At 45.0% G+C, this 15,209-nt stretch overlaps 2 protein-coding genes across 2 annotated transcripts; both read right to left on the bottom strand.

Annotated features, from left to right (window-relative positions):
- Nucleotides 1-2,816: 2,816 nt before the first annotated feature.
- On the bottom strand, nt 2,817-5,774 carry LOC123995491 (unique cartilage matrix-associated protein-like). Its single transcript, XM_046299146.1, has 5 exons — nt 5,717-5,774; nt 5,428-5,493; nt 5,244-5,339; nt 3,368-3,466; nt 2,817-2,988 (listed from the first exon to the last, which is right to left on the bottom strand). The coding sequence occupies exons 1-5, from the start codon at nt 5,772-5,774 to the stop codon at nt 2,900-2,902; spliced, it is 408 nt and encodes a 135-aa protein (XP_046155102.1). The 3' UTR covers nt 2,817-2,899.
- A 3,750-nt stretch (nt 5,775-9,524) lies between these two features.
- On the bottom strand, nt 9,525-14,724 carry LOC123994573 (phytanoyl-CoA dioxygenase, peroxisomal-like). The gene is made up of 9 exons (XM_046297325.1): nt 14,547-14,724; nt 14,076-14,128; nt 13,546-13,656; nt 12,934-13,102; nt 12,502-12,583; nt 11,962-12,143; nt 11,728-11,877; nt 11,495-11,626; nt 9,525-11,385 (listed from the first exon to the last, which is right to left on the bottom strand). Exons 1-9 carry the CDS (start codon nt 14,661-14,663, stop codon nt 11,332-11,334), a joined length of 1,050 nt encoding a protein of 349 aa, XP_046153281.1. The 5' UTR covers nt 14,664-14,724; the 3' UTR covers nt 9,525-11,331.
- Nucleotides 14,725-15,209: the final 485 nt, after the last annotated feature.

The following is a 15,209-nucleotide window of genomic DNA, read 5'->3' on the forward strand; positions in this document are numbered from 1 at the left end:
ACGGCACGTTCAAGAGTTTTGGAGAGAAAAGAAAGAAGGGATACTGGTCTGTAGTTGTTGACATCGGAGGGATCGAGTGTAGGTTTTTTCAGAAGGGGTGCAACTCTCGCTTTCTTGAAGACGGAAGGGACGTAGCCAGCGGTCAGGGATGAGTTGATGAGCGAGGTGAGGTAAGGGAGAAGGTCTCCGGAAATGGTCTGGAGAAGAGAGGAGAGAGGGGATAGGGTCAAGCGGGCAGGTTGTTGGGCGGCCGGCCGTCACAAGACGCGAGATTTCATCTGGAGAGAGAGGGGAGAAAGAGGTCAGAGCACAGGGTAGGGCAGTGTGAGCAGAACCAGCGGTGCCGTTTGACTTAGCAAACGAGGATCGGATGTCGTCGACCTTCTTTTCAAAATGGTTGACAAAGTCATCTGCAGAGAGGGAGGAGGGGGGGGGGATTCAGGAGGGAGGAGAAGGTGGCAAAGAGTTTCCTAGGGTTAGAGGCAGATGCTTGGAATTTAGAGTGGTAGAAAATGGCTTTAGCAGCAGACAGAGGAGGAAAATGTAGAGAGGAGGGAGTGAAAGGATGCCAGGTCCGCAGGGAGGCGAGTTTTCCTCCATTTCCGCTCGGCTGCCCGGAGCCCTGTTCTGTGAGCTCGCAATGAGTCGTCGAGCCACGGGGCGGGAGGGGAGGACCGAGCCGGCCTGGAGGATAGGGGACATAGAGAGTCAAAGGATGCAGAAAGGGAGGAGAGGAGGGTTGAGGAGGCAGAATCAGGAGATAGGTTGGAGAAGGTTTGAGCAGAGGGAAGAGATGATAGGATGGAAGAGGAGAGAGTAGCGGGGGAGAGAGAGCGAAGGTTGGGACGGCGCGATACCATCCGAGTAGGGGCAGTGTGGGAGGTGTTGGATGAGAGCGAGAGGGAAAAGGATACAAGGTAGTGGTCGGAGACTTGGAGGGGAGTTGCAATGAGGTTAGTGGAAGAACAGCATCTAGTAAAGATGAGGTCGAGCGTATTGCCTGCCTTGTGAGTAGGGGGGGAAGGTGAGAGGGTGAGGTCAAAAGAGGAGAGGAGTGGAAAGAAGGAGGCAGAGAGGAATGAGTCAAAGGTAGACGTGGGGAGGTTAAAGTCGTCCAGCACTGTGAGAGGTGAGCCGTCCTCAGGAAAGGAGCTTATCAAGGCATCAAGCTCATTGATGAACTCTCCGAGGGAACCTGGAGGGCGATAAATGATAAGGATGTTAAGCTTGAAAGGACTGGTAACTGTGACAGCATGGAATTCAAAGGAGACACCTGAAACCCCACCTCTTTAAGGAATACCTAGGATAGGATAAAGTAATCCTTCTCACCCCCCTTAATAGATTTAGATGCACTATTGTAAAGTGGCTGTTCCACTGGATGTCATAAGGTGAATGCACCAATTTGTAAGTTGCTCTGGATAAGAGCGTCTGCTAAATGACTTAAATGTAAATGTAAGTCGGGGCCTAAGATAGCTGGGGAGCTGCTGAAGCCTCGAGGTGACGAGCAGCCCAAGTTCCTCAACTGCATGCTGTAGTCCTCAGTCACTTACAGTCACCTTCATCATTGTCTTCATCATAGGAAGCGACTGCTGCTGGTGCTATTGGACTTTCTGGTGTATATTTCTCTGCATGTTGTAGAGTGCTTTTTAAATGTCCTTTTAATGTTTTTTATTTTTTACTGTGGATATAATTTGAAGCTGATTATGGATTTTAAATTGCTGTGTTTTGCATGGATTCAATTGTATTTCCGAATGAGTTGTTTGTTGTTCCCTCCTGCTGGCTTTGATGGGAATGTGCTGATTAAATCGTGCTGAGTAATTTACATACCATCTCCTCTGTCTGACTTGGGCTCGCTGGAAGAAATTGTCTCCTGTGCTATATTTTGTCCTTAGTCTGAGGGGGTTTTGGAGACACCCAAAAAATAGTAACAGGAGCTGGATAAAGAGAAGATCAAGTAGGTCTGAACAAGGGAACTAGCTCACTGTTTTGCTTCTCCCAAATGTGATTTAATACAGCTTGACGTGATAGCCCGCCTCCTCAAAGTGATTAACAGTCAGTTGTATTGGTCTAAGCAGGTTGTATAGAACACATCATCTATCATCCACACCATGTGACCAGGTTATGGCTCAAATATAGGAACAAACACGCACTAGTTCAACTCCTGAGGTAGAGACCTGTCTGTCAGTGTCCTTATAGTCCCTCTCTGTCTGTCCTCTGCTCTCGGCCCAGTGCTGTCTAAAGTTGCAGCTGTGGAACGTTGGTAGTCTCGCATGGAGTCACGGCATTAGTCTCAGTCTGATGAGTTCCCCAGCACTCACTCGCACACTTTCATTTTATCATCCCTTCTTCAGCTTCCCCTCTCTCTTTTCATTCGCACTTTCTCTCACTCACACATTTCATTCAGGTTATGAATCTAGGTGCTTAAGAATTCACCCCCCTGATTTAGCTCTATATATATGCCATATATTTTTTTCACAGCAGTACATTTTATTTTATGCCTGTGGTTCTGAATTACAGTTACAGGTTTCATATTTGCGATTGCAGTTGGGTTACAATACAGAAAAGACCGTACAGTTTGATACACAGACGGATGTGAACAAACACAGAGATAAGCATACAATCACGACAGCCTCCTTTTTCAAACTTGACCTGCCAGTCTTTAATAGTTTTGAATATAAATGTTGCAAAACTGTTTTATCTACATAATACTACCATTTTAAATGATTGAGTTTAATAGTTTTGTATGTCAACCTTTTTACTCCTAGGTGAGTGATGTTTTGGCCACCTCCCATGCTCTTGTTATGTCCATCTGATAGGCTAGGTGTCTTAAGTGGCACAGGGTCCTGCCAATCACAGGCTGGTGCACTATGTTCTGATCTCCTTGGCCTATGGAGCATGCTCACCAACCGCGGGGATAACGGGGGTAGAGTCCATCATAGTGGAACTCACGCCACTGCTCTGTCTTCTCCCGTGTCCTCTCATCCTGCTCTGTGGATGGAGAGAGAAGGAGAAGGGAAAGAGGGTTGAGGGTTTTTTGTTTGTGCCAGCTTAAGAGTGTAGAACTCGGAGGACTAAGAACGTGTATTTCTGTCCTTCATGTGAAACACTTCGGTTTACTTATGTGGAAGAAAACACTTCCCAGAAACGCAATAGGAACAAGAACTACCACAAACCCAACACATCCCTATACAGACGTGTGGTCAACGTGTTCAGTGCAGCACACTGTGAAAACTGTGATTAGACTCTGTGATTACTGCAGATAAATCAAGATGTGGCGTTTACCACTAAGGTATAAGTGTCTAAGTTTAACCAAATGGGCACTTATGGTTTTAAACCTCATCTTTGGAACAGAGTTAGTCGGTCTTACCGTCGCGCTCCTCTTCCACGTAGTTCTCAAACTCGTTCCTCTGTTCGTCATAGTACTCCCTCCTCCTCTCATCAGCTGACATCCTTACCCTCTGCTCGGCTACGGAGGGAGGGAGGGAGGAGGGGGACAGAAGGAGAGATGGAAGAAGGTGTTAGGGTCACTAAGGTAGAGTGAGAGGTGTTGTCTTAGTTACGTCATGAACCTCAAAGATGTTTGGCGCCAAACTTCCAACCTGTCCTCACACGTTCCTCACGCCACACACTGCAGGCAGTCCAACTCTATCACACAGTTTTTGGGAGAGATACTAAACCTGTTGCTTTATATACACACACACACACACACACACACACACACACACACACACACACACACACACACACACACAGGCCGGTACTGTATACATTGAACACTAGCCCTCATTGGGGTACTCACATAAGTTTTAAGGTGACATCACAATATTTTGGAGTACACACACACACACAACAACAACAACACACACACTGACTAGTAGGTTGTCTTCTTACAAAACGGTCTGGTGGAATGAGGCTTTGCGGAATGGAAACTTTCTCAGGTACTAGACTTACTGGTTGGGTTCACTATCTCTCCCTATTGGCATGGGAAACGTATATTTACATTGCTAGAGCAAGTGAAATAAACAATCAAAAATTAACAATAAACATTACAATCACAATTTTCTAAAGGATAGAAACATTTCACATGTCATATTGTGGCCATGTACAGTGTTATAATGATGTGGAAATAGTTAAAGTACAAAAGGAAAAATAAATAAATATTGGTTGTATTTACTGGTTGCCCTTTTCTTGTGGCAAACAGGTCGCAAATCTCTCTGTCTCTCTGTCATCGTGGCTGCAGACCTGCTCACGTGTCTTACTGTAACCCAATGACCAAGGTAACACACCTTTTTCCATTATCCTCCTCAGGTTTCTTCTCTTTCTTTTCTCTCTCTCATTTCCTCTTGTTGTCTCGCTCTCTCTGCACTAGAATGGTTTATTGGTCCACACATTCCTGTCTCAGCTCCTGCAGTGCCTTCCGTTTGACCTGCGCATCACTCCACTAACACGGTCACAACAAAGTCGTATACACACATACACACACATTCACACATACCCTCATGCACACGCACACACACACACTTCTCTCCCTTCTCTCTCGTGCACACCCAGCTCCTTGGTGACTGGCTGGCAGGCGATATAAACAGTATTTTGTAACTAACGCTTTCCAGGAATGTGGGCTTGTTTTCTCTGAGCAGTGGCCCAGAGAGGTGCACTGACAGGGAGCTGGAGCAGACGACAGCCTATCTGTCTCTGGGACTGGCTGAGAGAGAGAGAGAGAGAGAGAGAGAGAGAGAGAGAGAGAGAGAGAGAGAGAGAGAGAGCGAGGGAGAGAGAGAGAGAGAGAGAGAGAGAGAGAGAGAGAGAGAGAGAGAGAGAGAGAGAGAGAGAGAGAGAGAGAGAGAGAGAGAGAGAGAGAGAGAGAGAGAGAGAGAGAGAGAGAGAGAGAGAGAGAGAGAGAGAGAGAGGACTGCTCCATACTACCCTGTGACTCCTTTTGCTGCCTCCAGTGTGTGTGTGTGTTCAGTCTTCAGTCTGCCCTCCGAGTTCACAGCCATGACCTCAAACCACACCACCCAACATTTTAATCCACCGACCATAAAATGAATAGACTTTGAGTACACACACACACACACACCAGCAGTCTCTACAGAGTGCTGTAAACCTCACAAAACAAACTGTCCATAATGGCACCAGCAACTTCAACCACATGCAAACACTACCATCATCAATCCCCATGTCCCCTGTCCTGCCCCTGCCCCGGCTCCATGGTAACAGCCCATAGTGATGGTAAACAGCCTCACCGAGGACCTCCGCCTCATATTTGCCCGAGCGCCGACTACGCTTTTTGAAGAAGTTTGCTCCATCCGCATCGGGCATGAAGACTCTCCGCGCTGACCCTGGGGGCAGACGGTAGCAGGGAAGGGTCAAAGAGGGTCATTGGGGTCACTCAGGTTGGGGAGGGGGAATGGAACATATGACACTCACCTTTGGGCTCTGCAGCTTTTCCCTCTCTTCCATCTCTCACCGATGCACTCCGCACCCCGGGGGAGACTGGGAAAGAGAGAAAGAGATTTTTGACAATTTTACACTTGAGCTGATCAGCAAGGCCTCTTTCTAGACATTCTGCACAAGCACCTTTCAGAAAAGGTCTCACCATAAACATCAAACCTACACCATAAAAAAGTTTTTAAAATGTGACCCTCCACCTCCTCTCCCACACCCTACCTTGACACCCCCCCCCTCCCGCATGTCAACCCCCTATCGGGGTACTTACGTGTGAGGATGAGGAGGGTGGCGAGCAGAGAGAGAAAGACCAGATGTGTCCAGGACATGATGAAGAATACAGTGAAACACACGCTGCGAACAGTCAAGTTATGAACTGAGAGAGAGAGGGAGGGAGGGAGGGGGAGAGGTGAGGGAGGGAGAGGGGAGGGATGGAGAAGGGAGGCAGAGGGGAGGGATGGATAGGGGAGGGAGGGAGGTGCGAGGGAGGGAGAGGGGAGGGATGGAGAGAGTGGGTGTGAAGAGAAAAAGAAAGAGAGGGAGTTTTGGGGAAGGGGGACAGCTGGAATTTCATTTGCCTTGAGGAGGGGTGAGGAGGGGGCCATGACATATAACCTGAGACAGAATCTGTTGTCGAAACTGAGGAGAGACACTTAAGAACACACAAGAAAAATCTCCAGAGACTATTTACAGGGGGGGGTACCGGTACAGAGTCAATGTGTGTGGGCACCGGTTAGTTGAGGTAATATGTACCTGAAGGTAGAGTTATTAAAGTGACTATGCATAGATGATAATAACAGAGTAGCAGTGGTGTAAATGAGGGGGAGAGGATGGGATGGGGGGGGGGTTGCAAATAGTCTGGGTAGCCATTTGATTAGGTGTTCAGGAGTCTTATGGCTTGGGGATAGAAGCTGTTTAAAAGCCTCTTGGACCTTGACTTGGCGCTCTGGTACCGCTTGCCGTGTGGTAGAAAAAAGAATAGTCTATGACTAGGGAGACAATTTTAAACTGCTAACCAAAACATTGTCATCCTGACATGACCCTCCAGCATGACAATGCCACCAGCCGTACTACTCATTCTGTGCGTGATTTCATGCAAGGCAGGAATTTCAGTGTTCTGCCATGGCCAGCGAAGAGCCCGGATCTCAATCCCATTGAGCACGTCTGGGACCTGTTGTATCAGAGGATGAGTGCTAGAGTCATTCCCCCCAGAAATATCCAGGAACTTGCAGGTGCCTTGGTGGAAGAGTGGGTTAACCTCTCACAGCAAGAACTGGTAAATCTGGTGCAGTCCATGAGGAGGAGATGAACTGCAGTACCTAATGCAGCTGGTGTCACCTTTGTTCAAGGACACATTATTCCATTTCTGTTAGTCACATGTCTGTGGAACTTGTTCAGTTTATGTCTCAGTTGTTGAATCTTATGTTCATACAAATATTTACACATGCTAAGTTTGCTGAAAATAAACGCAGTTGACAGTGAGAGGACGTTTCTTTTATTGCTGGGTTGATGTCATGCAGAAAAGAAGGATGAAGGAGAGAGAGAGAGGATGAGAGTAAGGGACGTATAGGAGGAGAGAGCGAGTGAGAAGGAGCAGAGGCAGAGATTGACTTTCATTACACCTCACAGATCATAAGGGTGTCACTGATTTAATGACCGTGTAAGAACCACACACAGCACAGGGTGGAGGACAGTGTGTGTGGTCTGCTCCGGGTTACTGATCTGAGGTCAGTTCAGGCCAATGAGGACACTTCTTTCATCACTGTCCAATCAGTGACCAGGGTCTCGCTGGAGATGTCAAAGATGCTTTTGTATCCGTCAGTTTGTAGGCGTGAAGATGTAGTGTGTGTTTCGCGTTTTCAACTCTGATGTTTTCGCTGCTTGGAAGACTTGTTGACCAGGAGACTCTTAATAAGGAGATGGGGATTAAATTGTGATTGTCTGTGTGTTAACTTGCTGTGTGTGTCCCTCTGTTGTATTGTGTGTGTGGATGCATATGTTTTCCCCCTGAGGAGAAGCAGGTGTGTGTGTTTTGTATTGATGCATGCACGCCTTGCCAGGCCTGAGCATATGCAAAGCATCAGAGCCCATTCACCTCTCTGGTATGGATGATCTCAGTACTGTTCATTGCCCCGATGGGCACCGCTCCCATAAATTACAAACAATGTGCTATACCCTCCACAGGAGGTTGGTGGCACCTTAAAACTTCTTCTCGATATGACAACAGCCAGTGAAAGTGCAGGGCGCCAAATTCAAAACAACAGAAATCTCATAATTAAAATTCCTCAAACAGAACTATTTTACATAATTTTAAAGATACACTTGTTGTTAATCCCACTAAATACTTATTTTCCACCATAATTTGCAAATAAATTAATTAAAATCCTACAATGTGATTTTCTGATTTTTCTAATTTTGTCTGTCATAGTTGAAGTGTACGTATGATGAAAATTACAGGCCTCTCTCATCTTTTTAAGTGGGAGAACTTGCACAATTGGTGGCTGACTAAATACTTTTTTGCCCCACTGTAAATCAGATATTACAAGAATATTCTATGAGTCTTGATTGTGTATTACTGACTAGAACATATAAGAATCTCGTTAAATGATTCTATTTCTTTTCCATAATGGCAAGTGGTGATGCAGCCAGTCAAGATGCTCTCAATGGTGCAGCTGTATAACCTTTTGAGGATCTGAGGGCCCTGAGAGCTGAATAACTTTTACTGTTTCACATTCAAGCTTCAAGGTGAAGTTCAGCTTTTTTCTTCTTTCCTCTAAAAGGAATCTACATTCAGTATCTATGTAGCCACAATTATGACAAACAGCCAGACCACCTCCACAAATACTGCAAAAGACATCATGCAGTTTACTATAATGCAGTAACCCAAGGACGCCACCTTGAGGACTGTTTATGCATTTACATTAACGCATGCAGGTGTCTATGTTTTGGAAAAATCAAGAAGAGAAGGCTTTGTTAAGACTGAAGTAGGAAACTGAGCAGAGGAGTCTGTCCTTGAGTGAATGAGTGGCTAAGAGACCTGTGTGTGTGTGTGTGTGTGTGTGTGTGTGTGTGTGTGTGTGTGTGTGTGTGTGTGTGTGTGCGTGTGTGTGTGTGTGTGTGTGTGTGCATGTGCGTGCGTGTGTGCGTGTGCGTGTGTGTGTGTGTGTGTGTGCGTGTGTGTGTGTGCGTGTGCGTGTGTGATCACGAGTATCAGGTTTATGGGTCTCGATTTTGACACTGAATTACATGTGTAGGGTTGGTAGGATTTCATGTATAGTGTATGTCTGATTAACTGGTAGACTTACGGGCTTTACTGTGAATGGAATGGTTGTTCTCCTTTCCATGACACACAGACGCGCGTGGCACGGCACGGCACGGCACGGCACACACACACGCACGCACACGCGCGCGCAGCCCTCAGGTGTTTTCTTTGGTTCCACAGGAGAGGCATCAGCCCAAGTCAGGAAACATCTCAGCCTCCATTTGAAAACACAGGGCAAACACTTCCTCACACACAGGAACTCTCCTTCCTTCACACATAGGATTTACATATCACTTGCCAGGTATCCAGACTGGTGCTGTTTATGGAAATTGGAGGTGGACACTATTCATCTTAATTGTAATGCTCTTTCTCTGTCTTTAAATAGTCCTTATTGTCTCATCCCTCTATCCCTGATCCCCCCTCCCCCACACCATTCTAAGAGCTCTACCTCCCCCCAACACTATATCTGGATCTGGAACAAGGCGGGACACTGGGATTGTACGTGTCTCCACGGTGATGGAGATTTCACAGAGCTTTAGCTGCTGAATATTCATGAGGCCTGGGGCTGGGGGGGAGGAGCTGGCTGGGAGTGTGTCTGGAAAGCATATTGGGTCGAGGGGGAAGGTTTAGGTTAAACACGTCAGATTTAGGGGATCAAGAATGGTCTCTGAGGTGGTGTGTGTGTTTGTGTGTGTGTGTGTGTCTGGGATGTGGCACAAAGGAGTGAGGAAACCAAGAGAGTATCTCACCCTCCTCATTAGAATCTCACCATCCTCACTAGAACTGTAAGGAACAGATGATAAAGAGAATAAAGTAATTGATTCTGAGTCCCGTTTATTGTCAGTTACATCGACAATAATGAAAGGAAATCACAAACTAATTTACAAACAAAGTACTCATTACAAACTCTTTAAAAGCAGCCTAGATTTGATTGTTAAGGCGGTGATGTCAAATACAGCTAGGATTCTGTTATATTAAGGCATCAAGGTTACTGGTATTTCATGGTGGACTGATCTACAAAGCAACACCCTGAGTACCTGGTTTCCAAAGTGTACTAAAACACGCTCATATTCATAACAGAAATAGCCTCCTATTCACCTTCATCCACTCACTCCTCGTACACACTTTCTCCTAGTCTATCACGCTCTCTCTCTCTCTCACACACACATTCTACCCCTGCTCCTCTCACTCCAGTCCACCACACAGTAAGTGCTTTATTGTCAGGCAGAAGATGATCACTTCAACCAATGCTTAACTGTGCAATAAACATCCCTTTAGTTTAATATATATATTATATATAATATACAGTCATATCTAACTGACAGGAAACAGTCCACCTATATCAATGGTTCATTTTCTTCCCCTCATGTGTTAAACTGTGGAATACCGCAGGGCTGCTGCCTTGGGCCACTTCTTTATTTAATATATACCAACGACCTTCCCTATGCCTTAGCTGAAACTCAAGCTACTATATTTGCAGATGATACTACAATTTGCAGCAAGCTTTACAAGGAGATTTGGGGAATATCAGGGAGTGGGTTTGCCCAATTTTTTTTGTTTTAAACACCAAGAAAACCAAAGTTATAGGAAAAGGCCAAAACAGCATGGGATACAATTAAGTATGGGAGGAGTGGCAGAAACCAAACTATTGGGAGTGCAGCTAGACAACTGCTTATCATAGTCGTCTCAAATAACTAAAACAACAACATTAAAACAGCATGCATAATCAGAAGGATAGCTAAATATTTACCAGGAAAAATTATTCAGCAAAAAACACAAGCATTAACTGAGAGTCAGGTGAAGTACTGTTCTGTGGTCTGGGGAAATGCATCATCAAGTGAAGTTAGGAGGCTGCAGAATGCACAGAAGAAAGCAGCAAGAATTGTTTTAAGGTGGAGATATGGTTATTCTGTTGCAGTCATGCGCAATGCTCTTGGTTGTTCATCAATCGATAAGGTAATTGAAGAAAAAATGCTTATTTTTAAGCATGTTATTGCTTAAGCATGTTATTTCATAATATACATAATTTTAAATGGCCAAGTTCTATTCACAACGGTATTCAGTTGGTAAGAGACAGACATTCCGTAAATACTAGGAATAGATTGTCCACCACAAAATATCATTTCGATTTAGAGCAATAAAGAAATTGAATAAATTAACTGAGCAAACCAGAAACCTTTCAATCAATATATAAATTTAAACATTATTTTAAAATGATTTAAATATAATACATAGAAATGTTGTGGGACTATAGTTGATGAAGAATCAATATTTTTTAGATTGAGTATTTATTGGTCATTATGTTAGTATATTATGTATGTTTGTAATAGTGTGTTATATGTGAAAATATGTTTGTATTATAAATTGTATTTTAATGTTTAAGGACTCTTGGAAGATTAGTCCAAATGGGGACTAAAAGAGATCCAAATAGAATCAAATCAAAATCTAATCAAATATGTTAAACAAACCCGGCAAACTGGACTCTCACTCTTGCCCAACGAATAAATTACTCCCGTCAATGAGTCTCAGCTTATTGGCTGGTGGATTAGCCAACTTTTTCAATCTCCTTTGATTGGCAGGATGTTAGTGGTGAGTGACCGTCACACTGTGGTGGGCGGGCTCTCTCACAGATTGGTCCTATCCCCTTGCACCAGACGGCCCCTTACAGCCCAGGTATCCTATACCACGCACAAAACAGACAGTGTTACACACAACACACTGTTACCCACAGTTTATTAACAATGTGTTTGATGTATACTGCATCACTCCTGCAGAGATGTGATGTACCTCAAATGTGACGTCATTAACAGCGTATTTCCTTGCTGCGATCTCTTTCACCTCCTGGCCTATGTTCTCCTGGGTGGTTCCCCTCACGTCAATGTAATAGCAGTCAGCACTGGCATAGTGGCAGGAGATGGCCTAAACACACACACACACACACACACTTCCATGATTTCGGGATCCTAGAATGGTTCGGTATCTATTGCTTCCAGAGTGTTTTTCAGTGTTGAGTGTGATACCTTGCGGAAGCCCTGCGTCTGGTTCATTCCAGATCCATGGATCAATAGAGGGTGGAAGAACACTGTGTCTCCTTTCTCCATCTCCAGGTGCACCCTGGGATGATTGGGGTCATGGTCACGGACACCGTGGTACATCTTATTGACCCCGCCCTGAGAAAGAGGAAAGGGAAGTGATGTCACAAGATCTAATGGGGGTAGCCGTGCTTGTTGAGGATGCAGGTGTGTGTGTATCACCTCCCACTCTGGGTAGTCGTGTTCTTTGAGGGTGCCGTGGTGAGAACCAGGAAGGACCACCAGACAGCCGTTCTGGCGGTGAATCTTCTCCATGGCGGTCCAGGAACAGACAATACGGTCCGCCGGACGGAATGGAAAATAATGCAGGTCCTGGTGCATGGGGTGGCGAGATGTCTTATTACCTGAGATCACACACACAAATAAACATACATTACATGGACAGGCTCTCTGTTTTCACTCTCTAGAACAGGGGTGGGCAACTCCAGTCCTCGAGGCCCTGATTGGTGTCACACTTTCTCCATCCCTAGCAAACACAGCTGATTCATCAAAGCGCATTCTAAACTGAAGATCATGATTAGGTGATTGGAGTCAGGTGTGTTAGCTGGGGCAGAACTGTGACACCAATCAGGCCCTCGAGGACTGGAATTGCCCATCCCTACTCTAGAAGGTGTGTCTATGTGTGTCTTTTTGGATAAGGGTCAGTGTTAGAGGTTGAGGGTCAGGGGTTAGAGGTTAGATATGGGTCACACTGTTCTGTACCTGTGTCTGGGGGCTTGTTGATCAGCATGGTGTGCATGGCCATGATGTTGGGACCAGTGAAACACTCCACATAATTCAGGATCTGAGAAAGACAAAGACAAGTGAAATAATAAAAACTAGATGTGGAAAAAAATAAGAAAAAAAGGAAAGACTGTAAGAAGAACGTGTGTGTTCTGAGCTTATGTGTGCGCTTGAGAGTGTGTGCGTGTGTGTGTGCATGAATGCGTCCGTGTCAGCCTGATCACTAGAAATAGACTTTGATTTTGGACGTTTGAAAAGGTCTTGAGAACGTGGATATCTATGCCTTCCTAAGCGCTCACCAAAAAATGAAATAAAAACTATTGCCTGGCAGGAACTCGTGATGCTCGGAGACGAAGCGCTCTGCCTAGACCACTGCGTTACGGCGTGTGTGTGTCCATGCAGTGTGTGTACCTGAGGCAGGCCACAGTAGCGGAATAACTCAGGCTCTTCCTGGAAGTCCTGCAGCTTGGAGATGGCCTTCTGGTTAGGGACGAACTCTGACTTGGCGATGGACACGTCCCTCATCACCACCAGTCCCGGGACCTGCACCTCCCGACGGCATATCCGCTCAAATGCCACCCTGCCACACACACACACACACACACACACACACACACACACACACACACACACACACACACACACACACACACACACACACACACACACACACACACACACACACACACACACACACACACACAAACAGTCCTTGTTCAGTGTAGCATCACTAATTAATCCCAGCTGTTAAAGCCATGTGTCTCTGGTACAGAGGAGCAGTGTTCTAGTGTTCTACTGGTGAACCATGCTGCATGTGGGGTCAAAGACAGGGGACATATTGAAGCGCTGGTGGAGACAGTCAAGTCAAGTGATCTTCAGGCATTCTTCTCTTCTGTGGTCTCTTTTGTACTTTCATCGTGGCGCATTCTTACGTTAGACGCCTGTTTTTTGTTTATCTAGTGTTATCCTTTCAGTAACATCTGAGACCTTTCTGTTGTCTCGCTCATGGTGTTGTGGTCTTACCTGAATCTGTCAATGTCCTCCACAGACACCAGGCCCTTGATAAGGAGGAACCCATCCTCCTCATAGGAGATTCTCTGCTCAGTGCTCAGCAGATCATTGTCAAAGGAATACCTGGATACAGCAAGTGAATAACAGTGTGATAAACACTTATTAGACTCTGTGCCTGACAGTGTGATAAACACTTATTAGACTCTGTGCCTGACAGTGTGATAAACACTTATTAGACTCTGTGCCTGACAGTGTGATAAACACTTATTAGACTCTGTGCCTGACAGTGTGATAAACACTTATTAGACTCTGTGCCTGACAGTGTGATAAACACTTATTAGACTCTGTGCCTATGTTACAATGTGTTTAGATACAGAGTGACGGTAACTCAAAGTTGAATGAACTACTGAGAGGATCTCAGCATTGTGTAATGTGCACAGTAAGTAGGGCAAGGGTCAGTACCTGTACTTTTAGACTGTCCTGATATAAGGCCATTGACATAGTCAAAAACAGCCCAAATAGGAGATTGATGTGTCACCTACCTCAGTGCTTGTGGTTGATAGTAGGTAACGTTTTGGCCAGAGGTCGATGCTTGCTTTATGCAATGAATTAAGGCCATACATGAATGATGTCTTATAACAAAATAGTTATTTGTAGCTATTACACATTTATGCAAAATATGTCATACCGTTAATTATAAGAATAAATTAAATTGTGAATACCTATAGCCTAATAGTTACACGCGCGCCGTTTACTCATACATAGCCTATAAGATAGTGTAGTCTTATATGGATAAATAAACACATTTACAGAAAATAAATACATTTTTTAATGTTATAGTTCAACTCCCAATGTTCAGTTCGCTCTGAAAAGGCCGGATAATTTACTCATGCCCCGGCCTGTCCTGCGAAGCTGTACCGACGCGCAGTCCCTGAAAGTCGGTCAGAAATCCCAGCACCGCGCAGCCATGGAGAAACACACGACATTTACAGCAAAACACTTGAAAAGGATACAACAAAAGAAGATGGTCGATCGAGATGATTCACGACCACTTTCAGTCTGTCTGCCGCTCGAGACATTTTGCAAGAATATGTTTTATTCTGTATTCCCTTCGATGCGCAGACAGTCATATGCCCACTGTTATGTAGAGCTACAGTATGCTGCTGCTGTCATACTCTCCAACTAGGTCGAAGTCCACAAGCGAGAGTGACATTGACACACGCGCGTGCGCACACGCACACACATGCACTTTTGTTTTCTTGTGGGGTAAAAACAATTTGTTCCCATTCAATATTCTATTTTCCCTTACATCTAACCGTCACCCTAAACCGTCATCCATAACCCTAACCCTTACATTAACTATTAGGGGACAGAGATCAACAGATATAGCCTTATAACTGAATAAACTATTAGGGACAGAGATCAACAGATATAGCTAATAACTGAATAAACTATTAGGAGACAGAGATCAACAGATATAGCCTTATAACTGAATGAACTATTAGGGAGACAGAGATCAACAGATATAGCCTTATAACTGAATGAACTATTAGGGGACAGAGATCAACAGATATAGCCTTATAACTGAATGAACTATTAGGGGACAGAGATCAACAGATTGTCACGGTTCATGAATCCACTGCCTCCCTCTCTCTCTTTCTCTCTCTCTCTCTCTC

The sequence above is a fragment of the Oncorhynchus gorbuscha genome, linkage group LG14 (genome assembly GCF_021184085.1).
Source record: "Oncorhynchus gorbuscha isolate QuinsamMale2020 ecotype Even-year linkage group LG14, OgorEven_v1.0, whole genome shotgun sequence".
Lineage (NCBI taxonomy): Eukaryota > Metazoa > Chordata > Actinopteri > Salmoniformes > Salmonidae > Oncorhynchus > Oncorhynchus gorbuscha.

Bases quoted from the DNA above. Each gene is read 5' to 3' on its own strand.
- LOC123994573 (XM_046297325.1), bottom strand. From the start codon at position 14,663: ATGACTGTCTGCGCATCGAAGGGAATACAGAATAAAACATATTCTTGC. The intron at 13,657-14,075 runs GTAGGTGACACA...TGCTGTATCCAG, and splicing joins TATCAACCACAAGCACTGAG to GTATTCCTTTGACAATGATC. The intron at 11,386-11,494 runs GTACATCACATC...TGCGTGGTATAG, and splicing joins TTAATGACGTCACATTTGAG to GATACCTGGGCTGTAAGGGG.
- LOC123995491 (XM_046299146.1), bottom strand. From the start codon at position 5,774: ATGTCCTGGACACATCTGGTCTTTCTCTCTCTGCTCGCCACCCTCCTC. The intron at 5,340-5,427 runs GTGAGTGTCATA...GTCTGCCCCCAG, and splicing joins AAAAGCTGCAGAGCCCAAAG to GGTCAGCGCGGAGAGTCTTC. The intron at 3,467-5,243 runs GTGAGGCTGTTT...CTCCCTCCGTAG, and splicing joins ATATGAGGCGGAGGTCCTCG to CCGAGCAGAGGGTAAGGATG.